Source organism: Mus caroli, chromosome 4 (assembly GCF_900094665.2).
Source record: "Mus caroli chromosome 4, CAROLI_EIJ_v1.1, whole genome shotgun sequence".
In the NCBI taxonomy this organism is placed as follows: Eukaryota; Metazoa; Chordata; class Mammalia; order Rodentia; family Muridae; genus Mus; species Mus caroli.
Window position 1 is genome coordinate 15,543,243 of NC_034573.1, and position 27,789 is coordinate 15,571,031.

Genomic DNA, 27,789 nt, shown 5'->3' on the forward strand with positions numbered 1-27,789 from the left:
AATTGTCCATTTCATCCAGGTTTTCCAGTTTTGTTGAGTATAGCCTTTTGTAGTGGGATTTGATGATGCTTTGGATTTCCTCAGGTTCTGTTGTTATGTCTCCCTTTTTATTTCTGATTTTGTTAACTAGGATATTGTTCCTGTGCCCTCTAGTTAGTCTGGCTAAGGGTTTATCTATCTTGTTGATTTTCTCAAAGAACCAACTCCTCTTTTGGTTGATTATTTGAATAGGTCTTTTGTTTGTTTGTTTGTTTGTTTGTTTTTGGTTTTTTTTGTTTCCACTTGGTTGATTTCACCCCTGAGTTTGGTTATTTCCTGCTGTCTACTCCTTGGGTGAATTTGCTTCCTTTTGTTCTAGAGCTTCTAGGTGTGCTGTCAAGCTGCTCGTGTATGCTCTCTCTAGTTTCTTTTAGTTGGCACTCAGAGCTATGAGTTTTCCTCTTAGGAATGTTTTCATTGTGTCCCATAAGTTTGGGTATGTTGTGGCTTCATTTTCATTAATCTCTAAAATGTCTTTAATTTCTTTCTTTCTTTCTTCCTTGACCAAGGTATCATTGATTAGAGTGTTGGTCACCCTCATTCTTTTTCTATTACCTATTATGCTCCTAACCTATCATTTGTAGCTATCTAGTCATTAAACAAACAGAATTAGCCATTCCTTTTGAGAATTCTTCATACTGATTTCCATTGTGTTACAACAGTTTATAATCCCCCAACAGTAGATGGAATTTCTGCTGTTCTTACCACCCAGTTAGCATTTATTGTCAATTGTTTTCTACATCTTAGCCATTCTTGCTTGGGAAGTTGAAATCTCAAAGTAGCTCTATTTTGCATTCTTATAATTGTGAAGATTCTAAACAGTTTAATAGATATATCTTAGTCATTTTTATGTCTTCTTTTGAAAATTCTCTGTTCAGATACATAGTCTATTTTTAATAGGGATATTTGTTGTCTTGATATTTTTTTGAGTTTTTGTATTTTGTGGACATTAATTCTTTATTGAATAGATAGATGGATATATAGTATTAAAGCTTCTCTCTAGCTCTATGGGCTTCCTCTTTATTAAATTGGTATACAGAGGCTTAGAGATATCATTAAGTATCCTTTCTTAATTGTTTGCCTTAATTCATGAACAAATGAGTTTTATTCATAGAGTATTTCCCTATGCCTATATTTCAGTGCTTCTCACGTTCCCTCATGCTGCAACCCCCAACCATGAAATTACTTTTGTTGCTATCTCATAGCTTTAATTTTGCTACTGTTGCAAACCACAATGTAAATATCGTTTTTCTATGATCTTAGGCAACTCCTGTGAAAGGGTCATTTGACCCTCAGGGGAGTCACAACAGACAGGTTGAAATCTACTGGATATCATGTAGAGAACTACACATGTTTTCTTGTAGCAGCTTCAGCATTTTGGGTTTCACATAGAGATCTTTTGTCCATTTGGAGCTGGGTTTTGTGGACGATGATTATAATTTATTCCTCTGTATGTGGACACATTTTTCTTAGCACTATTTGTTTAAGATGCTGTATTTCCTCCAGTGTGTATTTCCTGGTATTGTTGTTAAATTTCAGGCCTTAGGTACATGTAATCATGTTTAGATCTTCTATTTTAATCATCTAATCTACACATCTGATTTAGTGACAGTACTATGCTGTTTATGTAATTTAGCTTGAAATATCTTATGATGGTCCCTTCAGTGTTATTTTTTCTCAGATTACTTAGGCCATCTGAGCTCTTCTCTGCTTCCATATGATTTTTAGATTTTTTTTTAAATTTCTGTGAAGAATGTCATAAAGTTTAGGTTGGGATTGGATTGAACCTATAGTTTTTGGTTTCACTAACTGGACCACCTTGTTTGGCCTCAGTGGGAGAGGATGTGCCTAGTCTTCCAGTCGCTTGATGTGCCTGGGGGAGGGGTAGTATGGGGGTTGTGGGAGGAATACCTAGAGGGGTATTCTCTTTTGTCATTTGAGAAGGGGAAGGAGAAATGGGGTGAGGATCTGCATGAGAAGGTACTGGGAGAAGAGGGGGGCTGATATTGGAAGGTAAAGCAAATGAATAAATACATTTTTAAAAAATCCTTTTGAGGCAGAGTCTTGGATTGCTTAGTCTGGCATAAAATTGCTATGTAGCCAAGAATGGAATTGGACTACTGATTCTTCTATTCATGAATACTGGGATAACAGACAGGTACCACCCCCTCAAACTATCCCTTACATTTTACAGTCTGTGTGGAGTTTCTCTCTGCTAGGTTTGATTTTGTCTTGAAGAAACCGTTTTCCCGAACCTTTTCATATACTTTCCTTGTAGCACTGCTTTTTTTCTTCTTCTCTGATTTTCTTCACCTTTACTGTTGGTGATACATTATGTCACCCCTGGTCCAAATACTTGCAGGGATCTTTTTGGAGGGGCTGAGATTGTAAGGGTCAGGAATCAGGACATACATGATTTACTGGGTACCTTGTCAAAACTGAGTGTCTATATTTTCAGTCTGGTATGGGGTGAGGTTTTGAATTTCAAGTTTCTAAAGCACTTGAGTGTTATGACTCAGGCGGCAGAGACTGACATTCCAAGCTACTTTGCATTCGGGTCAGCTGAGCTCCTGACTCTGAGACCTACTTTTGCATAGTTATCATCAATCTTATGAGGGATTCTTTATCTAGTCATAGTATCTATCTACTGTACATTATCAAAATTAGCTATAAAGCAACCACAGGAACTTACTTTGCTTATGAATTTTTTGATTTGGCAGATTGAAGTGTGTTATTTTGTCTTTGCCTTCCTGTGTCAGAGCAGGTGGTATCTTTTGACTGGATATCCACTTTTTGGCATGGCTTATTCACATGGCTTATTCACATGGCTTATTCACATGCTGCGTCTACATGTTCCTTTCTCCCAAGATTCTCCTGGAGTGGTTTTGGGTTCCTTACTAAATGGCTTCCTAAATGTATTCTAGTTCAAGCTCTTAACCAATGGATTTTAGCAGACACTACATAGGAATCTGAAATTAAGTATGTATGTTCCTCACATTCTAGCTGAACAGCTATTTGAAAGACTTGATAACTACATTAGAAATCATATAATAAAATTGAAGGTGAGAGACATCTGGGGTCTACAAGGGTGCTCTTGTTTAATCTTTGCTGTTTCCTTCCTTAGCATTCTAAGCCAAAACTTAACAGATAAGTATGTAGGCTCCTGGGAACTGGATGTCCTCAGAGTGTCCCATATGAAGAGAGATAGAATTTGTTAGTAGCTATTTGTTGCTAATGTCAACAAATAGTAGAAAAAATGGGTAATGATTTTATAATAGGTACAATTCTACAATATTTATGCAAAGGGATTGATTTCACTACATTACAAGTCACTTTTTAAAGCCACAGACATAGTTTGGGCTGGCAAATTATTTATTCATAATATATTACTATTAATCTATCATTTCCGTTTGTCAAAGAGAAATTCAAATGGTAGGACCAGGGTAGTTTCTCTGAAACCTGACAAATGACAAAGTAATCTCTTACTACCATTCTTAGACCTTGAAAGTTCATTCTAATACAGGGGAAAGACATAGAAGAGAGTAATACAAAGCTATTTCCAAACCAGCAAAAGAACCTGGCTTTAGAACAAACGACCGTGGTTCATTACAATTCAGCATATCTCAGCTATTTAGGTTTTCCCAGGCATCCTCTGTATTCCTAGCTACAGTACAGGGAGAGCATTGTATTTCTAATAAATAATGTATAATTAATTAGCATTTCCAAAAGTATAGTACCCTTCACATATGATTGTCTTCTCTCTACCAAAGCAGCAGGTACTAATGAGATCAGGTTTTTTTCTTGGAGAGATCAGTGCCTGTTATTTGGTAATTATGAAGTGCTTAGGGAGTGGAATTCAATTTCTTGAGGTTTATCCAGTTAAAATTAACCTTGTTAGTATAGAATGGAAAGTGTTTTTGGAGGGAACATGGGAAATCGTATTTAACAAAGTTAAAGAACAAGGATTGTAGCTTTAAGGAAATTTGAATATATACCACCTAAGGGAACTACATCAACCTGAATAGACTAGAGAAGTCAGACATGTGGGCTGCATTCTAGAGTAGAGTTCTGTGCGCGATTGTGATAAACACTTAGTCTTAGTCAAGGAAGTTTACATAATTACATATTTGTTTACATGCATTAAACAATAATGTCAATACTTGGATATTCCTCTTCTTGCATAGTCCTCTGACCCCATTTCACATCCATTCATTGAATATCTTCAAGGAAAGGGACAAAATGTTCTTAAACAATCTCGGAGTAATTCTAATTCTCAATCTGGCTAAGGGAATCCATGTTTCAGTTTGTTTAACTGGTTTAAATGTAGTAGTGCACAAAGATAACACAAATATGTACAACATGTATAAGTGATAAAAACAAATTTAAGACATTGCTTCATTTGATATAGTGAATTTTTTCTCATTATAACATACAGTCTCTCCTGGGGACAGAGTACAGAGATTAGGGAGAGAACAAAAGAAGCTTAGTTGGATAAACATAATGTATTATGGATTCTCCTCACCATCTGTTGTGTGTGTGTGTGTGTGTGTGTGTGTGTGTGTGATCTGTAGGTGAGATTCATGCATAGTCAGGTATGCACACTGTATTAATGAAGATGCTCTTGCCATATGCTTAGCTTATGGACAGGCTTCTGGTCTGCTGTGATAGCTCTACTAATCACAGAGATGCCTAGGTTAAGAGGATGAAGGAGACAGTAGTAGACATACACAAACACACACATCACACACACATGTATATGCACACACATACACAGGCACACACACACACAAACACACTTGAATTGAACAACATATAGTAATTAAAACTTATACTTGATAAAATGTTATTTTTGGAAAATGAATCTACTTCCTAACAAGTGAATCAGTTTCCTTTAATTTTCTAAGTCTGACTCTCATTGAATGATTCATTTTTGCAGGAGACAATGTAAGGCTGTCCATTAACTTGCTCTTCAGTTTAAACTCGTGCCTTGCCAGATGGCAGACCACATAATAAGCATTATTCACACTTCCTTATATCCCACACTGTAGCAACCTTCCAAGCCCAATTTGGGATTCTAGGTCTAGATCCCCGTACGTGCTCTTTTAACTCCATTCTGTGATTCCTTAGTGCTGTGTTGTTCCAGTTACTAGAACTACTTAGTGAGACTGACACGATGCCTATAAAACTGTGATGATATGCAGTATTGAGGATTACTGGGGTAGTGAGAACGTTGGGATACAAGTTACCATGATTGCAGGTGGTTGGAGAATGGCAGAGTACTGAGGGAGAAGAAGCTCAGAGGTAGACAGAGGCTCTAGATATATGAGAGTGGAGAGGACCTTTCCCACTAAGTGAAGCGAAAGTCCCCATCCTTTCTACTTCCAAAGCACAAAAAGCTTCTATTGTCATCTCCATTCTGCTTCTTTGTTGTTGTTATTGCTGTTTATTTGTTTGTTTTTCTTATATTGCAGGAACATTTTATGTTCACTTTTATATTAACAAGGCTCAAATCACACATCCAGTAGGTTGAGCAGAAATGACTGTCCATTACATTAATGTGCTAGCAGGGGAAAGGTTTATAGTACACTTGTATATTGAATGTTGTGACATGTTACTCAGATTCTCTTTACAGGATCAAGTACCCATTCCTTCAGCTCTGGGGAGGCCAACATCAGGTCATAAAATTTGTTGCTTCCCACACAAAGCAGTTTGGAAGGTATATTGCCTGTTCTCAGATGTCATGTAGTTGGAGTCTTTGTTGAGACTGCACTGCAGTCCCACACCCCTATTAATGTGTTCCTTCATTTCCTCCAGTGTTCATCAAAGGGCACACACCATTAAACACCCGATACAATAATTTCCTCCTTAGAGCTGTTTTGTATGGAATTAATCTAAGATAACTGATATGGTGGTTAGGTTTTAATAATAGGAAAGTGAGGTTTGGGCTGTGTGTAACCCAAAAGAGTCTTTCTGGAGAATTCAAAGTTTAAGTTATCTAGCTGCTAGAAAATGAGTATCCTAAATATTTAAACCTGTAGTGAGTATGAAGCCGGAAGAGATGCCCTCAGCTGAGCTGCACCACACTAGATGGCTAGGTGAACTGGCACATGAGGCATGGCTTCACTACTCAGTCTGAGAACTTTGCTTTTCCAAGACAGTGTCTTGGCTGTTTCTGAGGTCTGTGAGCCTTTGCATAGTACTTGGGTTTAAAATAAACTTAAGTAAGGGCTCACTTTATTGTTACAATAGAAATGTGCTATTAGGCTTTAACTCTGTAATATATCTAAAACATGTTACAACTCTAAAACATGCCCATTTGTTTATTCTTTTCTACATCATATACAATTTATTTATTTTTAGTTTTTCTCTCCCTCAGTTTCTACAGGAGTTGCTTATAAGATCTCCAAAGGCACAAAACCTGAACAGGATAAAATATTTTCTATAGGGTATTAATATGTGAATATATAATATATTTAAATCACTTCTAGATCACTTATAATATATCTAGTGTTACACAGTTATGGAAATAGACACCCTCATGCATTACTTAAGAAAGAATAGTAGGTTCGTAAATGCTCTGATGAAATTTTCTTAGTACTTTTAATTGAACTTATACAAGCATGAGATACAAAAGGCTCACTATATTTAGTATTACAATATCAAGGAGAAAATGATCTAAGTTTTTTCTGTGCATGTGTGTATGTGTGTGTACATGAATATGTGTGTGTGTGTGTAATGAGAAATATCTCAAAGACAAGGCTTCTAGCAATAGTCTCTAGGACTTCCAAGCTGCATGTTTAATATGAACATGAGCATAATTTAACACCAGCCACCCAACCCCCACATTAATGAGAAAATGAGGCCGCTGAGAATCATGGTTCAAACATAAGCCTTTCTTAGACTGTTCATACTTCTGTTCAAGAACATTAGTCGAGGCATGTAGGCATTCTGCCACAGTTCTTTCACCTTGATAACCACACAAAATTAACATGTACATGTTATTTGCATAGATGTCAGATGCTAACGTGCCTTAAAATTCCTTAATGTATAATTTATATCACATTAATGTTTTTATTGAACAGCTCTTAATATACTAAAAGAAATCTTTCACCTAGTTTCTATTTTTGTATATGTATTAAAGTAATTTCCTACTGATGCTTTTAGTTAGAATCTTTCAAACAGTTGCTCTTCCATCCCTGGGAGAGGAAAGAAATTATACTCTACCATCAAGAAGATAAAATCAGCAATAAAACAACTACTATAGATCAGCCGCTGCCTTTTCCTTTTGACAATATGCTTCATTTCGATAACAGAAGGATTTGGTCACCTTGCTCAACCCAATTTAAACTCCATACAGGGTCATAAAGGAGTAATGCCATTCTGAAGGAGACCCAGTGTAGCTGTGGTTATCAACCTTCAGGTAATGGATTTTCAAAGCCAGGCTACTGTCTCAAAAAGCACAGACTCTGTGGGCGTTCTTTCCCAGTGTGCAGAAAATAGGAATTTTACTAGTTTTTCTAGGCTTTTCTTTTGATAACACACTGTCATTTTGTGAAACTCACATGGGAATATGTGCACAAGGACATGGCATGGTGGACGTAATTAAAAATCTCTCATTTGCCCGGCTTTCCAAATGATATGAATATGGGAGCTCAGAAAGAACATTCTTAGCAAGTTTTATAATGTCAACTGATATTTGATTACCTGAGCTAAAGATGTACCTCATGACACATATATGTATCTGCTAGCATATGATATAGGAATTTATAGTCACTTAAAATGACAAATAAAAATGAACTAAGGATGCTATTTCCAAAATTCTGTTTCTTGTTCAAAAAGTCCTTATTGTTTCCTATGAACGTACCTATTTCACTGATGTGAGGCACTGGTGAAGAGTCTATGTCCTGTTCTCTTTCCAAGGTTGAGAATTTTCATGACAGAACACTTTCTTAACGACATGAGGGCATTCTTTTTTGAGTATTAAAGCTAACCTTTGATGTGGAGATAAGATTTCAGACTTGATACAGTAAGAGAGAAATTGAAGTTCCCCATTTCCCATCTCTCTTCTAATGAACGACGAGGGTTAAGCTGGGCTACAGATTGTCATCTGTTTGACAGTGAAATATTTGTTAATGAATTTGCCAGGCACAAGATAAAAAGAATTGTATTCTATCTATAAAGAAGGAAAAAATGTTACAGAAGAAAATATTTAATATCATTCTGAACTCTGTTTTCATTTTAAAGAAATGAAAAGCTCAAAGCTCATTCCCACAAAGATAATTTAGGCTTTGAATCTTGTAAGTATCTTAAAGTTAAACACAATGAGCATTATTTGAAGTACTCTTGCTTATAATTATGCCTGTTATAGGTTCAGGAGAATACAAACAAGCAGGAAACAAGACACCAATAAAAGCTTTGTAAGCTCAGATTGCTTCTCACTATTTAACTATGTATATGTATATTTGTGTTTGTATTTGCTTATACAGGCTTTGTCTTCATGGATGTTAGAGCCATGCAACACACCAGTCTCTCATGACCAAGGACTCCCTGAGTTCTCACCTGTTTCCTTAGGCTTCTGTGTGACTCTTCTTTTGTCTCTGCTGATTGCGTTTTACCTAGTGACTTTTGAATTAATACCTTAATGAATTGGCTCATTGTGGTCTTGTCTTCTTCTTTATTTCCAGTATGTATAGGCTTTGGACATTGTGACACAACATCACTATAGGAAAACTTGAAAGTTGACACTTGAGAACTGTGCAATCAACCAACAAAAAAAGAGATGCAAACATACCTCATATGGTTTTTACTAAATTTAAAGTTTGATGTTTGGTTATATTCTCATCACTCTGTGGCACACGGGAATCTCAGGCTAGAAGCAATAGATTATACTTCAGTTCTGAGTTGGTACTTGTAGGTAATTTAAGACGTTTAAACCTCACATTCCTGCCGGTTTTCTCCTAATCCTACTTTGTATTCTCAATCATGGATCACGATGTTACATCATCTACAGTTATATTATTCATAATGGTGTTTTAGTTAAGAATAATCCACAGGAAAATTGTAGTCCCCTAATATTACAACAGAGCTAAAACAATTTCATATCATCTAATTAGTACTGGATCTTTTTCATAGCCAGATACGTTTAGATGCACAAACAATTATCATTATGTCACAATTGCTTATAATAAGACATTCAGGTTTGTAGCTTAAGGCCAGCAGAAAGTGACAGGTAGCTTGGCTTTTTCCGAAGTATAAGTATGAAATCACCTGGCCACGTAACTCTCAGAATAGTCTCCCAAGGCGACAATAGAACTCTTAGTTGCTCATCCTCATCCTATTTCAATGGAGCCTACAGATCTTGTTTCTCAGACAAGGCATTTTTTCCTGTATCCCCACCACCCTTCACCTCCCACCTCCTGTGTCATTTTTTTTCTCTTGCTTGGGGCTTTTAAAAAAGCTTTGTATTTCATTTCCCTCATGTCTGGGTCTCATTATACATTCCATACTCTACACCACTGCATGAGATCAATGCTTAACAAATACAAGTCTTTTGTCTTCCTATAGCAAACCTGTGTTGGTTCTTCTAACCTGTAAGATAAAACACAAACATTTAAGGACAACTTTGCCAGAAAAAGTCCTTAGTCATGGGGTTCTAAATTACCCTCCAGTTTCATGACCTTTCTAGTGCTTGGCTTTTAGTTAATCTAGGGCTGTAGCCAATATTCCAATACTTTCCTAAAATAGAACTCTTTTATTTAATCGGCAGTGTTCTTCTGTTCTCAATAATGTCATTTGAGTTCCTTTGCCAGCAGCCAAACTTGTTTTATTTTACTTAGTCTTTTAAAACATAAAGCATGTATATAATCTGCAACTAAAAAAAAAAAATCACCATGCATTTTTGCTAGAAAGTTTGAAAATCTTACTGATAGTAAGATTATTTAATAATTAACAATTTCATACCTGATAAAAGTCAGTTACTACAAGGGCAAGAAAGGTGGCTCAGCAGCTAAGAACACTGACTGCTCTTCCAGAAGACTCAGGATCAACTCCTAGCAGCCACATGGCAGTTCAAAATAGTCTATAACTCCAGTTCTAGAGCATATGATGCCCTCTCCTAGCCTTGATGGGCATCAGGAACACAAGTGGCTCACATACATATGCAGAATAAACACCCATATTACATATCAAATAAAAAATATCAGTTATTAGACTAGTGGTAATAACAATGGAGGCAAATTATCTTTTCCTCAATAATTTCGCTTGAAAAACAAAGCAGGTCATTTTATCTAACTTATACGGGGAATGCTAAGACTCATACCATACTATTTTTTGCATGATACGTGATTGGAACATTAGAATACAAAAGATATGACTCAGAGGAACAAAAAGTATTACTGTGACTGAAAAAATTAACCTGTGTAGTCGCTGTAACTCAGAATAAATTTAAATGAGGAGAGGGTCTAAATAATCTGAAGATGTGACATAAAACGTTGATTGAGAAGAATTTTACTGTGAAATTGGAAACATAAACATAACAGAGAGCAGCCTGGATGACCTCCTGCTCACCGGTTAACCAACTGCAATGCTTAGTAACATTTTGTCAGCCATCATTACCTATTCCCATCATTTTAATATTTGCAGCAAATGCCAGTTACGATGCCATTTGTACATCCTTTAGTTTGTGTCATGACATAACTATTTAGCAAACCAACAATATTAAAAATTCAAGGAATTAAAAATATATAATATAATTGATAATTCCCTAACCTACCAAAAATATACTCCATCTTTATTTATATTTTTATTATTAAATAATTATTATATAGTAATTCATTACTAGCCTACCCAATCTGTTTATATAAGTTTTTAAATTGTTCAATGAGTTTGTTTTTGTTTTCTGGTCATTCTAAGGTTAGTAGAGGGGATTGTACCCCCTAAAGCTGGAGTTACAGGCCGTTGTGAGCTGTAGAACATGGGTACTAGGTGTTGAATGCAGGTCTTTGGAATGAGCAGCTAATGCTCAAGCCTCTAATCATAGTCTCACAGGAAATCATAAAAAATAGTATATTGTGGCCGGGCATAGTGACAGACGCTTTTAATCCCAGCACTCAGGACACAGAGGCAGGTGGATTTCTGAGTTCGAGGCCAGCCTGGTCTACAAAGTGAGTTCCAGGACAGCCAGAGCTATACAGAGAAACCTTGTCTTGAAAAACAACAATAACAACAACAACAACAACAAAACAAAACAAAACAAAATAGTATATTGTGCTCTGTGTATCCTTCACTGATAACAACTACTACTTGATGTAAATGTCAAAACCAGGGGTTAACGTGGCAACAGTTCATTTTTACAGAGGAGTTTTCTTCAGTTTTTACATTAACACATTGGATTTATGTGTAGATATAGACTTACAGTACACTAAATGAGTTTGTATAGACATGTAGAATTTATAGAACTCTAGTTTTGGGAGCAGATAAGCAGATATATCTTCCACTTAAAATTTTCTGAGTTCTAAAATCAAATAGAAAAATGTTATTAATTCTAGGACAAGTTTTGGCTTAAGCTGTACAATGTTAATGTGAACACATTTCTTCTTCTTCTACTTCAAATATCCAGCTTAAAAAATATGTGAAGAGACAGAACAACAGATTTTTAGGCTCAACTGCTGAGAGGAATTAAACATGAGCAGAAACCAGAAGAAAGAAAATGCTGCAGGAACAGTGGCCAGATTGGCTATACTATGGTGTGGCAACAAGAAGCATCTGCAAAGACTGTGATTGCCAGAGACAAATGCCACAAATAACACAGCCAGCCTTACTAAAGCCCTTTGTCTGCTTGGTAACTTCCACCCTAAGTCCCAGGCTTCTATGGACATTTCAAGTATCTGAGCAGGGAAGATATGCATTCATCTCTACAAGAGAAGCTGGATCTAGGTGAGTGGTGGGAACCGATGTGGCCTTTAACTTCTCAGAACAGAGGTCTTACACCCACCTGGAGACCTGGTTGGCAAGGGAAAATCTGCAGTCTGTGAGCAGGATTGGGACCACAGAGAAGCTAACAAATGCCAAACTGTGAAAGACTGAAGCACCCAGAAGAAAAGGGAGAAAACCCAGAGACTCTTACAAGGTTATTATCAGTCAAATTTTAAAAATATCTGGAAGTCCCTTTCTTAGAAACACCATTAACAAAATCTACAACTAGAACATGGATTTATTTCAGATTATAAATCCACATGAGTGTAGCAAAACATTTATGTGTGTTCAAGATCCTAAGCAAGAGGACTGAAGACATTTAATTGAAGATGGTCTTATGAAGAACAGAATTAATTCTACAATAGCTGGGTATGAGGGAAAATATTCAGGCAAACAGACAAACAAAGGCATGCACACAACCCACTAGAGCTGGGGAAATGACTCCTTTGGCAGAGTACTTGCTACACAAGAAAAGCATGAGACTGGACACTAGAACCCATATCAAAGGTCAGGCATGTAGGCCAGCAAAGCAGAGTCTAGGTGCTTAGTTGAACTGGTACACCCTATGCTCAATGAAAGATTTCATTTCTAAAACTAAGGTAGAGAAATGATTGTGGAAGAGAGCAGATGAAAATTACAAACTTTTTTCCTTAGATTATTTTCTTTATTTACATTTCAAATATTATCCCCTTTCCTATTTCCCCTCCGAAAATCCCCTATCCCCTTCCATCTCCCCCTGCTCCCCAACCCACATACTCCCATTCCTGGTTCTGGAATTCTCCTATACTGGGGCATAGAGCCTTCGAAGGACCAAGGCCCTCTCCTCCCATTGATGATCGACTAGGCCATCCTCTACTACAAACTTATCTAGAGCCACAAGTTCCACCATGTGTTTTCTTTGATTGGTGGTATAGGTCCAAGGAGCTCTGAGGGTACTGGCTAGTTCATATTGATGTTCCTTCTATGGGACTTCAGTCCCCTTCAGCTTCCTGGGTATTTCTCTGGCTCCTTCATTGGGGACCTTGTGCTCCATCCAATGGATGACTGTGAGCATCCACTTCTATATTTGCCAGGCACTGACAGAGCCTCACAGGAGACAGCTATATCAGGCTCCTGTCAGCAGGCACTTGGTGGCATCTGCCTAGTGTCTGGGTTTGGTGGTTGTTTATGGGGTGGAACCCCAAGTGGGGCAGTCTCTGAATAGACAAAAATTGCAAAGCTTCTATAAGGCAAAAGACACTGTTTACAAGACAAAAGGGCCACCAACAGATTGGGAAAGGATCTTTACCAATCCTAAATCTGATAGGGGAGTAATATCCAATATTTACAAAGAACTCAAGAAGCTGGATTAAATTAAATTAATCCAGAAAATTAAATAGCCCCATTAAAAATGGGGCACAGAGCTAAACAAAGAATTCGTTTCTTCAGTGTTTAATCATCTCTCAGTAGTGACAGGGTGTGGTGACCAACAAACAGGCCTGCAGGTCATTTCACATTCGAACTGTAGCAGAGAAGGAAGGCATTTCACTGAAGAGGCCGCACAAACAGCAAAAATAAGCATACATAATATTTTTCATCATTATTAGATGTTAGGGAAGTAATAACCAAGGGGGATGACTCCACTCTTATAAAATGTCAAACAAAACAAGAAAACAAACAAACAAACAACCCCACCCAAACCAAACCAACCAACCAAACAAACAAATAAACAAAAAAACAACAACCAACCAGAAACAGAGCAAAACAAAACAAAACAAAAAAAACAGTGTCAGTACCAAAAGCTGGTGAGAATTTAGAAAAGTTAGCTCCTTCATGCATTGCTTGACAGGCTATGCAATGGCATATCCACCTAACAAAATAGTTTGGTAATTTCTCTTATATTCATATATGCAAGTACCTTCATACTGAGCAACTGCCACCCTGAGTGTCCCTGAAAAATAAAAGAATTGCATCTTTTCATTTAAAACCTAGCACACAACTGTTCTTTTTTTTAAAATAATTTTATTAGGTATTTTCCTCATTTACATTTCCAATGCTATCCCAATTCTTAATGGCTTCATTTATAATGGTCTCAAATCGTAAACAACCTAGATGTCCTTCCATGAGCAATTAGTGAAGCAACCTGTGGTGTTGTCTTACCAAGGGACACTCCAGGCTAGCAGTGAATAAGAAAGTAGGAAAATTTGCCTATTCCATCATGTGGATGATGGCACAGGGAGTTACACTGAAGGATTTGCAAGATATATTTGCTGCCTGGAAAACTGGAGGGATAAGGACAATGACTCGATAATATCTTAGAACTATAACAAATTCACATTTTCAAGCCTCAAAAAGGTTAACTAGAAAAGTAAATCTAAGTTAACGCAATCTCTAATGAACTACATATTCAGTTTCGCAGTGGTCAGTGAAACATACATATATGCATATACATACACATACACACACCCATACGATGAAGAATACTAAAAACTTTATCAACTCAATAGAAGTCAGTAAAAGAGATACTAAAATAAAATACCTATGTATCACATGTTGTAAGGAAGAATCAATATCAACATGTGTTATCAAATAGAAACATATTCATTTCATACGTTAGAAGACAAGTGTCTGGCTTAACATTTTATAAATGAGAAAGCTGAAGTCCCTGGAGCACTGTGGCTCATACCTACTCTCAAAGAACACACTGAAATGCAGTCCCTCTCTTATTCTTACGCTTTCATGCTATAAATATTTTTCTAGCTTAGAAATGACCTCCTCCTGCAAATATATCCCATTAAACTTGCTCACACATCTCGATAAGTCTTCAAATTCTAAAAGAATTGGAATGTGCATGAAAACTGAATTACATTTTTCCCCAGAGTAAAAGCTCTTCTGTCTTTCAAAGGTCATTTACTCTTCCCTTTTCCCATTTTTCAATTTCTCAACATGCGGTAGGGAAATCTATCCCACATCTAAAATTCATGAGCGTGACTGTTCAAGCAAGCAGCTGTGTCCAGAACTTTCGGCCATCTAGAACGGAATGACTTCCCCAGATCAGGGCTACTGTGCATTAGGGCTCCTGATGTAAGCTTTCAGTCTGATTTTCACCTTAGACCTGACGAGGCAGGCTTTAGTCAATTATATGACAATCAACTAAATGGCCAAAGTGTCTTTATATTAATATTATATTTTCTTTGAGTCATACAAGTAAGCAAAGCTGAAAATAAGTATTATTGACTCTATAGGCAATTAGACTAGATTTGGAATTAGAAGATCTAGTTTTTATGCTGGGGATATGATTTCTTTTAAGCTGGGTGGTCAAGTCTACATTATTTGCTACCCTGTTCTTCTCTATCTTTATCTGTAAAATATATGGCATTAAAATAATTCCCTGAATTGGAGGACTCTCTGGGTAAATCCATAAAAGCCCCTGACTTACAGTGAGAATTCAACACACTTGTCAAACAGGTGTGAATCACTCTGGGAAGTAATCACCCCTCCTATTGTTTCCCCAGGAGATATCAGGTCAAATATTGTCTTCACACATGTGCTACCTAGAGAACACAATACAGCAGTGTGATTAGTAACAGGAAATGACAGCTGCAGAACCCACTAGACAATGTGAGGGAAAACAGCCTATAAAAGGGGCTATTTGCCCCCTCCTCACTCTCTTATTCTGACTATCATCTCTCCCTGACTCCTTTCTCCCTCTCTCTCCTCCCTTCTTCCAACTTCCAGTCTCTCCTGTTAATGTGCTCCTGGCCAGCCTTCTCTCTTCTCTCTCCTCTCCCCTCATCTTCCCTTCCCTCCTCTCCTCTCCTCTCCTCTCCTCTCCTCTCCTCTCCTCTCTTCTCCCCTCCCCTCCCCTTCTCTCCTCTGCCCTCCCCTCTCTTCTTTTCTATCCATCTTCATCTCCCTTTCTCTGTCTTTACTCCCTTCCCAACTTCCCTTCCTATGCCCCAAATAAACTCTATTCTAAACTATATCCATCCTCATATGGCTAGTACCTCAGGGGGAAGGAGTGCCTCATCATGTGCTCGCAGAGGCACCCCCTTCCACTTCACCATACCTGGCTCTACAAACATATTCTGCTTTTCTTATTTTTATAAGACACAACAGGAACTCTATGGAAGAGTTTGTGGAAGGATTAAGGGCCCAAAGGGGATAGGAACTTCACAGGAAGACTAACAGAGACTGACTGAGCCACCAACCAAAAGGCATGCACAGGCTAGACCAAACCCTTCCCCACCCCAGCAAATATGTAGTAGATGTGCAGCTCTAATTTCATGTGGATCATAAACAATTGTTGCAGGGGTTATTTCAAAAGCTGTCATCTATGAGATACTTTCCTCTGGCTGCCTTGTCTGGCCTCAGTGGGAGAGGATGCTCCTAGCCTTGCAGAGACTTGGTATGCCAGGGTGTGGGGATACCCAGGGTTCCTCCACCCACTTAGAGAAGGAGAGGGGTGGAGGAGGAATTGTGGGTGATGGAGGGGGCAGCTATTGGAATGCAAAGTGAAAAAAAGAAAAAGGAAGTGAAATGTACCTAAAAGTTTCCTGCATTCACCCTTGAGAATTCTGTCTGGGAAGGTTGAGGAATCTTTAGGAGGTTTAAAAAGTTGCGTTTGGTTTAAAAAGTGCGCCATTCACTGGTCGGGGGCTGGGGCAGCTGCAGGCTTTGTAGTTTTATACATCTGCCTACTTCCTAAAGGTTCTCTGCTTCCTGACTGACTGTCTTGCTTTCCTGGCTCCATGCCTTCCCTGAAATGATAAAATGTATATCTTGAAACTGGGAATCAAAATCAATCCTTATTTTCCAAATTTCTTCTCACTACATGTTTAGGCCACAGGAAAAAAAAAAGAAAACTTGTAATGCAAATATCGAGTTATGTTCATTGCAGACAACGTAAACTAAAAATTCAATACAATCAACATAATCAAGACAGAGGTGATTGGAATTAAAGCTATGTGGTTACTATTGTAACCAAAAGATGATAAAGCATAGCTTAAAATTAGAGTTTTAAATGATTATCCAGAAGTTAAGACTAATCATTGAGAGTCCAGAAATAGATAAAAAATTCTTCAACTAGCAGAAAAGAAAGGAAGAGAAAAAAAATCAACCACAGAGAAAGTAGGAAAGAAGATAAAAGGCAAGAAAAAGGCAATAGAACCCCTCCCTCCCCAGCAGATTCTGTTGTAACTAGTTTTGGTTGACTTCTGAAAAGACTGAATAAACAAATTGGAAGTCATTTATATATATATATATGTATATATATATATGTAATACTATATATATACATATATATACTATAATTCCATATATATATATATGTATATATATGTAATACTATATATACATATATATATACTATAATTCCATTAATAAGACAACATGAGAGGAAGGACACACATGGTCTCTAGGAAAGAGCTGCTGCTGTTGAGCGAAATGGCAAAGCATTCATAGTTTTTCATTTTGTACATGGATACCTGGGGGAATGCCTTTCATCCCGTGGAGAAAAAAGTCTGATGAACTGAATTCTTCATAGACCAAGGAATGAAGCAAATAGTACAGGCACCCACTGTTTGGTTCCCTGTAGGAGGGTTTACAAAAGTGTTCCTACAAGATTCCAAGAGCTAAGATGTTCATCTCTTGATGAGATCATTGCCACTGTGAACTCAAAACAGAACTTATTACTATAGGATTTTGACAACACTGCTGAAGATGTATCTTCTATGACACTTCTGATGGGAAGATAGACAATATCGCACATGGAATTTCAGAGTCTGTGGTAGATAATAATGCTATGTATATACTATACTGTAGCTTTTAGCATTGTTTTATAGTGTGCTCCTATTCATACGAAATGGAAGAGAAAAGGTTATATCTCCTCAGGCAGGCCATGAGGAGGGATTCTAGAAGAAGGCATTGCCCTCACAGGTGGGAAATCTTACAATGAGAAGGAAGAAGACAGTGATAAGCCTGGCATGGTATGGGCCTAGTGTAACTGTATTTATCGAAGAGCTTACAGAAGACAATTCATGGGAAAAAATAAGTCATTTAAAAATTTTAAGAGAAAAAAATACTACTAGAATAACTATATTCATACAACTGTGCAGTGTTCTATTTTTTAAGCTGTTAGCAGGACCAATCAAAAGGCAGAAACATTAACATGTAAAGCAAAAATTTAACATATGATTTTAAAAAAGATTTATCTGATGCATGTGCATGTCTGTATGCTTGGGACAGTGTATGCATCTGAGTGCTGGTGCTAACAGAAACTAGCAGAGGGCATAGGTTCCCCTAGAGCTGGAGTTATAGGCATCCTGAGCTGACTGATCTTCGTGGGACTTCAACTGCAGTCCTCTGTAAGAGCAGCAGACACTCTTAAGGACCCAGACATCTCTTTAGCTCCTTAACTTATTATTGAAGGAAGAACTTTTAAAGTAAGGTTGGTGTATCAGAAGTGTGCAGTGTTTTATCCTCTATAAGCAGGGTGTAGCAAAGGTTCAGGGCTGTAGCCCCAACTCCCACTCACTCCCTGGAGCAACATAGCTGCTTCCAGGCCTGTCAGTGCCCTATATGGGCAGATCATTAAAAGCAAACAGCCAAACAAGACCTTTAACTTGATTTTTACAGTCATTTGTGGCATTTACAACACTATTATCATATGCAGATACTCTAGGAATAGCAGACAGTGCTGTGCAGTCTAGCTGACCAGAACCCATCACATCTAGGTTGGTGTGTGCCTGTGATGTTCACATAAAGAGAATCTAAGAGGGTGGTACTGAGAATGAATTCTAATTGTTCAGGATCATGGACCTATGTGTTTCAGGGAAGGTTCTAGGTGTGACAACTGCTCACAAAGGAAAATTTTGTTGTCTTCCAATGGAGTGTTACTGAGTATACATGCACACTTAAAGGGAGACCTCATGCCCAGCAGTAAATAGCCAACACAAAACAAAGTCAATGGTCCTTTTGGAGAACTTTAGTTTCATCATGCTCTGTTTGGGCATTTTTAGCTTTTCTGTTATGATTTCTTGATATTTTTGTGTATTTTAATAGTGTGTGTGTTCCTCTCATTCTTTTTCTTTTATACCTGATTTTTTATTAGATTTATTCTTGTGTATTTGCCTATTTTTTCTAGTGAGAGAAAGAAAGAAAAGATATGGACTTGGAGAGGATCTGGGAGGAGGTGAGGGTGACAAACTGTAATCACAATATATTGTATAAAATAGTTTCAATAAAACAAACAATAACAACAAAAATTGTAAGAAATGAAGAGGGAAGAAAATCAAGTTTTTATTCAAAGTTCACTGAAATCAAAATGATGGAATCTCTTGCTGACCAAACTTTGAGATTTTTAAGTTTTTATTTCAAGAGACATTTTACTAGACATACGGTAGGTTGGCAGGGACGTAGTAGCTTCAGGATGAAGGACTATTCTGCTAGTACTAGGTTGGTATTACTTTCCCCTTTTGTATGGTGACCATTTATTAATTAATTTCTTAGTGTCAGTTGAATGGGGCTTTCTTATGTTTACATACCACATTGGACATATAAAACTATTTTTTGTCTCGTGCTGCATTTGCTATTTATTAGAATCTGACAAGACCTACATACACATGTCAAAAATAATTACCTCATTATAAAGTCATTTCTTGCTAGACAAGACACCTAACTTATAAAGACGAAAATGACACAAGATGTGCTCTGAGGCCCCAAACAGTGACAGAAAGCAGATGACAAGATGCTGCCAATGCTGGAACACACAGCCTCACTGAGGAGCCTTTGGCTTTATAAGACTCTTTTCATCTTAAACATCAAACAGCAGATATTAAAGCCTATCTTTTTGAATGAGAAGAAAAGGAATGACTGTCAACTATTGCTTATATTCTCAGAAGTACTTAATCAATAAGAGCTGGCATCACGCTGTTACAACTTAATCAGTTATTTCCCACCCCAGGCTAAGATTCCAGCACTGATATGAATTACTTATTGTAGAAATGTCAGGTTTGATGAAGTTAGTGGTATTCTGGGTAATGATAATAGGAACACATTCTTTAGGATGTTCTTACAGCTACAAAGAAGATTTTATTGACTTGATCTTCTTATATATCTAGTGCTGTCAACTCCAGTGCTTGAATCAACCTTCCTGGGTTGGGTGGCAGTAGCAAGAGATTCAGTCATTTTGATTTCAACAAGCATTGAATGAAAACTTCATTTCCTTCCCTCTCCATTTCTTGTCTGCCACACCCTCAACTCAAGAATTGGCACCACACACAGCTGTTTTATTTCCACTGCTACAGTTGATTTTTCTACTGGTTGATATGAAGGCCAGAGAGACAACTAGTGTTTAAACTGGCCAAGATTTGCAGCTGGGTGCCAAAAGATGAGCTGTGTGAATGTAATCCCTTCTAGAACTGTAATGCATGCCTGTAGTTCTCCATGGACTAAGAAACCTGGAGGCCAGTGGTATAACTGGGACATGTACTGGGCGTGTCATGTGTAGGGAGAAGATACTTGACATGGCAGCATTGCCATAGTGAGGGTGGGGAGTGGGAGTCATTAAGTACAAAATTCAGCTGAGTCCAACCTTTGTTCTTATAGTTCTGAGAAAAGTTGTTTCAGTTTGCCCTCAAAAACTATTCTGTCTGAGAGGACATCTTTTCTCATAGACAAGTGTATCCTCTTGTCAAAATCATTCCAAAATGTCAAGGTTGAAGGTAGTTTAAGAGTTCTGAAACAGACAAAGTTTAGAGCTAAGACGAAAGGATGGACCATCCAGAGACTGCCCCACCCCGGGGTCCATCCCATAATCAGCCACCAAACCCAGATATTATTGCATACACCAGCAAGATTTTGCTGAAAGGACCCTGATATAGCTGTCTCTTGTGAGGCTTTGCCAGTACCTGGCAAATACAGAAGTGGATGCTCACAGTCATCTATAGAATGGAACACAGGGTCCCCAATGTCGGAGCTAGAGAAAGTACCCAAGAGGTGAAGGGGTCTGCAACCCTATAGGTGGAACAACAATATGAAGTAATCAGTACTCCCAGAACTCGTGTCTCTAGCTGCATATGTAGCAGAAGATGGCCTAGTCGGCCATCATTGGGAAGAGAGGACCCTTGGTCTAGCAAACTTTATATGCCCCGGTACAGGGAAAAGTCAGGGCCAAGAAGTGGGAGTGAGTGGGTAGGGGAGCAGGGCGGAAGGGGGGGGGCGTATAGGGGACTTTTGGGATAGCATTTGAAATTTGAAATTTAAATGAAGAAAATATCCAATAAAAAAGAAAAAAAAGACTTCTGAAAGAAAATCTTAAGTATCTGAATTGAATATTTGAATTTTTTGACCTACAGAAATGACAGTTTCATATTGCTAACCCTAATACAGCAGTTGTTCCTTATTCATGTAAAGCACACTCTGCTTTCTATAAACCTTTTAAGTATGAAGAAAACAAGACTGTATATATATTTTTTTCTATGCAACCCTGTAACCTCCCCCTCTCAGCCTGAAATCTGGCTGATTAGGCTTGACTGTTATCACTAGGAGATCATGGGGGTAGAGCCTGCCACCCTATCGTTCTGCCACTCCCACTGCTGCTATCTGCTGCCTAGCTGTTCCAGAGTATTCACGTGGTCACCTGCAGCTGGACTCCGAAGATGATTTGGCGGGAATTGGCCCCTCCCCCTTCTTCATAACCCCGTGTTTCTGAATAGTAAAATTGAGCTTTGATCAGGATCTTGTCTTAGCTCCATCTTTCTTGCGCCACCTAGATTCCCTCTTCTCTTCCAGATTCCCAGATGCCTTCCAGGCTCGAATCCGGACATGTGAGCCGCTGGCTGGCCCCAACACAACCCAGTGCCTAGAAAGGCACCAGACACACAGCAGAGTTTATGAGACAATGATTATATTCCTTTTATAACTCTTGTTCTAAGAATCTCAGTCTTCAAACTCACAAGTAACCTTTGAGCTTCCTCTTTAAGCATTAGTAGAAATATTTATGTATGATTTACACACAAATACACACACACAGACACATGCATACAGATAAACATACAGATACCATAGACACACATACACAAACACACACGTAACACCTGCACAGAGACACAAATACATACACAGACACCTATAAACAGATACATACACACACACAAGAACACACAGAGAGACGCCTGCACACAGATACATACACATGCATACACTACACACACACACACACACACACACCGAGGCACTCACTCACTGCTCATTGCCTATTTGCACTCATCATTATACCAACATAGCAAGAGAAACAAATGCAGTATTGATGTCTACATCTGAGGAATTCTAATAAATTCTAATAATATTCTAAAATTCAGGGTTAATCATATTCATTTGCTGAACTTTCCTTTGTTCTGGCCTTTCAAAGGACATATTTCATATTTATCATGTTTAATTAGATATTTCTCAGCCTAAAGCCTGAGATTTCTTTCTCTACCTTTCTCTTATTTTACTAATAGGTGATTTGGTCCATTTATTTATTTATTTATTTATTTATTTATTTATTTATATATTTATTATATGTAAGAACACTGTAGAAGAGGGCATCTAATCTCATTACAAATGGTTGTGAGCCACCATGTGGTTGCTGGAATTTGAACTCAGGACCTCCAGAAGAGCAGTCAGTGCTCTTAACCGCGGAGCCATCTCTCCAGCCCTATTTATTTATTTATTTATTTATTTATTTATTTATTTATTTATTGGTTGCTCTTACTAGCTATCTAAATCTTTTTTGGAGTCGACAACAATGTAAAATAACCTGTAGAACCATACATGATATATTTTAATATTTGCTCATGGACATACATAGCATGCAGAATTGCGATATATTTACTGCGTGAGAGACACCGTTCCATTCAAGGAAATAATTGGTTTATTTCCTCAGTCAGTGTGAATGATTAATATTATGCACTGTAAACCAACACAAAATCACCTCAGGGGAATTGCTTCTTTTTTCCTGCCTTCTTCTCTCTCTCTTTGTGTTCATTCTATTCTCTGAGTTCATTCTATTCAGCCATTCAAGGTTATGTCTGCTAATCTGGGGATTCCACATTACCCTGCTTCAGGTCAGAGCAGTTGTCGATACCACAGATCACCAGCTGAAACCTATGCTCGCCATTGCCCTCAGAGCATGCTTCATACAGCTGTGTTCAGCCTGGGTACATGTGCCAGCTCAGACAACCCTTTTGACAAATGAAGAAGCAACCAAGTCACCCCATTTTCATACTTCACTGACACCATGCGTGTTACAGACCTTCTTCAAAGGGTAAAAGCTTATGCTGCCTTTTTTCACTTGGCAATAAATATGTATGGGATTACCAGTCCATTGTAAATGGGCCAGCCAAATGCATTCTAATGCAAAATTGCTGCCTTCTTATCTAGCTGTTTGACAGAATGCAATTACAAACCATTTTTTTTCCCCTGTGCCCTTTTGTTACTATTCCGTGGATCGCTAGTGATGGACTCTATAGGTTTTTTTTTTTCTTTCAGTTTTGCTAAGTAATTAGACATGCATCCTTCTCTAGTAATTCTGTAGTGAAGCAGAGCCTAGACAGTCTGAGAGCAGGTGGCAATCCCTGAGGAGCAGTGGGATGGACAGGATGGGCTGAACCTGAAAGATCACAACAGCTGTCAGTCCTAGCTTACAAAGTCGACAGTGACTTAAATTATCTCAGTGGAAAAAAAAATGAATTTGTATTACAGTATGAAGTACAATTAGTCTCAAGCCCTAATACATCTTATACAAGTGCTTATTCACAACTGAAAGTTTTAATTTTGATTTTCATATATCCAGTAGGAAACTACCTCAATTGTAAGAGGACATCTCTTTCTACTCTTTGTGTATCCATTTAGAAGGGGTAAAGAGTTTTGGCTGAGTTTGAAGGCTCTTGAGTTCAGTGTCTTAACTTTTTAGGAGCTAGTAATGTGTAGAGAGAGAGAGAGATGGAAGAGACAGCCTGCCTGCAAAGCGAATTGCTCAGCACCTGGCCCCATCAGGGACACTGGGTTATCCAATTGTGAGAGTACTGGAGTTGGGAGGCAGGGATCTGAAAGGCATTTGAGATGCCCATCCAAAGTCCTGCCGTTTTGTTGGCTTTATGTTTGTCATAATTTCTTTTCATTTCTTTGATGCCTGTGTGATTTTTTTTATTGCCTGGTTCTTAAATTAAAAATGGATAGAGGCAAAATTGTCCTTTCTCAGAAAAACTTTCTAAAAGGATGACAGTGCCTTTATACACTGAAGTATTGTTCTCAAAAATAAGAAGAACAGAGAAAGACTGGATTTAAGGATATTACATTACAATTTTACAATCTGAGAATACAGCTATTTAGTCATATTATATATTTTTTCATAAAAGTGTTATTAAGATACCTTATACATAGTGTGTCTTTCATTTGTGTTGTATCCGGTTTGGAGGTGTGCCCAACTTCCTTTGTTTATTTTACTGAATCCAGGACCCCAGCCTTAGGATTGGTGGCAACTTCCATTAGGTTGTGCCTTCCCACCTCTATTAACCAAGTGTAGAAGCTCCTTCACAACCATACCTAGACATCTGTTCCTATGGTTACTTGAAATCTCATCATGTTTCTAGGACTGACCATCACGATCACTCAGGTTTCACACATGCATGTATACTACTATGTCAGCTGAGCTTTGCCTAAATTCCCCTTGGCCGTGTGAAGGCTGGATGCTCCAGTGTAGGGGCAAGGAGGCAGGAGTGGGTAGATGGGTGGGGGAGCACCCTCATAGAAGCCGGGGGAGTAAGAGGGATGGGAAAGGGGTTTTCCAGAGGGGAAACCGGAAAAGGGGATAACATTTGAAATGTAAATAAATAAAATATCCAGTAAAAATAATAAAAAAGAAAGACCAGCAATGTAAAAGGTTTTGCACATTCTTCAGATTCACTATCTCTGATGTTGAGTAAAGCCAGACACAGAGTGGAAGGATTTTACACATTCATGACAAGCATCAGTTTCCTCATCTGCATGCATTCTGTGATGTCAAGTAAGGACTGGCTGTACTGACTGGGCTTACTTTATTAACATCCACGGATTCTTATCAATGAGCCATCTCATGTCAAGTGAGACAGTGCTTGCAGCTGAAAGGTTTCACAAAGCTATAGCTTCTCAGCTGTAAAGAGTCGTTAATGTTTAGGGAGGTGTGCTTTGCAATAGAAAGCTTCCCAACACTTTGTATATCTATAAGACTTCTCAACTGTACAAATTCTCTGATATAATGTGAGATGAGATGACTTCTGGGACAAAGTCTTCCTACATCCTTAATAGTGACAGGATTTCTCCTGTTTGAAGCAACTGGCATTGAATAAGGTCTGACTTAGAAAAGAAAGGATTATATACATTCATAATATTTATCACAGGTGTGATGTCTGTCTCCTGATGTTTGACTTCTGGCAAAACATTTCCCCACATGTTCTAAGTTCATAGGATTTTGTCTGTCAATAGCTTTGTGTGTTAAGCTTTAGTTTTTAAGCATCTCTTCACTTGAGATATTGCTGTTGGTGATTCCCATTTACCAGGAATGTCTCATGGTTTTTCTGGCTAGTCTGGATGGAGACAGCTTCTGAACATCTGGAAGGTGCTGAGTTAGGGCTTTCATTATACACCATACACCAAATGCATGTTCACACCTCAAGTCTTCAAATGCAGACTTGATAATGCAGTGTCAGTTCCTGAGACCATGGACACCCAACACTTTCCTTTCCATATGGTTCTTTCACACTAGCATGCAACAGAGTGACAGAGGTTGTGGAAAAATATCCAGGACTTCCAGCCCAGAAACAGAATATGGCAAATGAGCCAGTTTGGTGGCTCACTACCCCTTCCTATTTCATTGATTTCTGCCTTTTTAATATTTTCTTTTCATGATCTAAACATAGTTTCCTTTAATTTTGAACATACTTATAGCTGTTGACCTGAGTTTTTTTTTTTCTGCTACATACAACATTTGAAATTGCATAAAAATAATTGTGAAACTGCCAGGAACCTACTCTAGTATTCTATCTATGCATCCTAATTCATCAAGATATACTTATCATCAATAACCATGCTCTTTGCAGATGGTTCTTGGTATCAGGTTTGAAGTCATTAAAATGTATGAAACTATCCTCTTGTTCTTTCTTCTGTGTTTTTAGGCCTTCCTTGCACAGGCATATAGTCACCAGCCAGCAGTGGTGTTTGAAGAATTTGGGTCTTTTCGATTTGCTACTGCAGATTTGCACCCTCCCAGTTTTATATAAAATGGGAAAGCATAGCATCTTGTCATATAAATTAATATATGACAGGATTCACATTCAGTGTCTTTCTCACTTACAATTGGTTAAAATCAAGTTTCAGGTGACTTCATTCTAACTAACTGGGAGGAGCTGGACTTTGCAAGGGATATTGATATGAAAAGAGATAAATTATTAAAGGGTACATTACATTCAGAAGACCTATGATACAACTCACAGACCTTAGGAAGCTTAACAAGAAGCTCAAATGAGGATAACTCAAACCCATTTACACAAATGAATAAAATTATCATGGGAGGCAGAGGAACCTGGGTGGGAGAGGGTAGAGGGAGGTGAAAGGGGGGCAGAACCAGGTATGGGGGGAGAAAATAAAAGAGAGTTTAGAGGGCTAGGAGAATGAATTAAAATATGCAGCATTGGGGCTGGAGGCAGGAGGAACGTCTACAAAATTTCAGACCTGGGATGGGAGAGGCTACCAGGACTCAATGGCGATGACATTAGCCAAAATGCCAAACAGTGGGGAAACAGAACCTGATGAGACCACCTCCAGCAGATAGACATGGCCCCTAATGGAGGGATAGGGCCACCCATCCATATAAAAATTTTTAACTCAAAATTCTCCCTGTCTAAAGGAAATACAGGGACGAAAATGGAGCCGAGACTGAAAGGCCAGTGACCAACCCAACTTGGAATCCATCCCATGTGTGCACACTAAACCCAGTCACTATTACTGATGTCATATTATGTATAGAGACAGGAGCCCGGCACAGCTGTTCTCTGAGAGGCTCTACCAGCAGCTGACTGAGACAAATGCTGATACTACAGCAAACCTATTAGAGTGAGGTCTGGACCCATATGGAAGAGTTTGGGAAAGGAATGAAGTTGCTGAGGGGGATTACAACCCTATAGGAACAAAAACAGTGTCAGCTAACCCAGACTCCCGAAAGCTCCCAGAGACTAAGTCACCAACCAAGGAGCATGCAGGAACTGGTCTGCGCCCTTGGGCACATGGGTAGAAGAGGACCTTGTCTAACCTAAGTGGGAGAGGAAGTGCTCAATCCTGTGGAAACTGGATGCCTCAGGGAAGAGGGACTCTGGATGAAGTGAGGTGGGGTGGGAGGGGAGCACCCTCTCAGAGGCAGGGGGTACCTTCTAGAGGCAGGAGGGGGAAAGGAGGGTGGAATGATGAATTTTGGAAGTGGGGACCAGGAAGGGGGGCAACTGGTGGAATGTAAATAAAATAATTAAAAATAAAATAAAATAAAAACTAATACAGAGAATCCACTGAGGACTGCAGTTCCTAGCTAGTCTGTGGTTGACGACTTAAGGATTTAAGAATTGCCTAAAGTTTTCATTGTCCAGGATTAGTCTAGTGACACCAGAATCTTAGTAGCTTCTGGTTTGATGGTATGGAGAGGCACCTGCAGCTTGGAGAGAGAGAGAGAGAGAGAGAGAGAGAGAGAGAGAGAGAAATCAAAGAGTTATTGTGTTGTGGCAGAAAGGA

The 27,789-nt window shown here is 38.4% G+C and overlaps 1 protein-coding gene across 2 annotated transcripts in view; it reads right to left on the bottom strand.

The window, feature by feature from the left end:
• Nucleotides 1–27,789, bottom strand: part of Nkain3 (sodium/potassium transporting ATPase interacting 3) — a 617,618-nt gene that overhangs the window by 97,802 nt on the left and 492,027 nt on the right. Inside the window, exon 5 of one of the 2 annotated variants that reach the window (XM_021159669.1) lies at nucleotides 7,704–9,627. The exons of the other annotated variant lie outside the window; for it this stretch is intronic. Within the exon in view, the coding sequence (XP_021015328.1) occupies nucleotides 9,598–9,627 (30 nt within the window). The 3' untranslated portion in view covers nucleotides 7,704–9,597. Of the gene's footprint in view, nucleotides 1–7,703; nucleotides 9,628–27,789 lie in introns of those variants that run through there. 2 annotated transcript variants of the gene reach the window in all.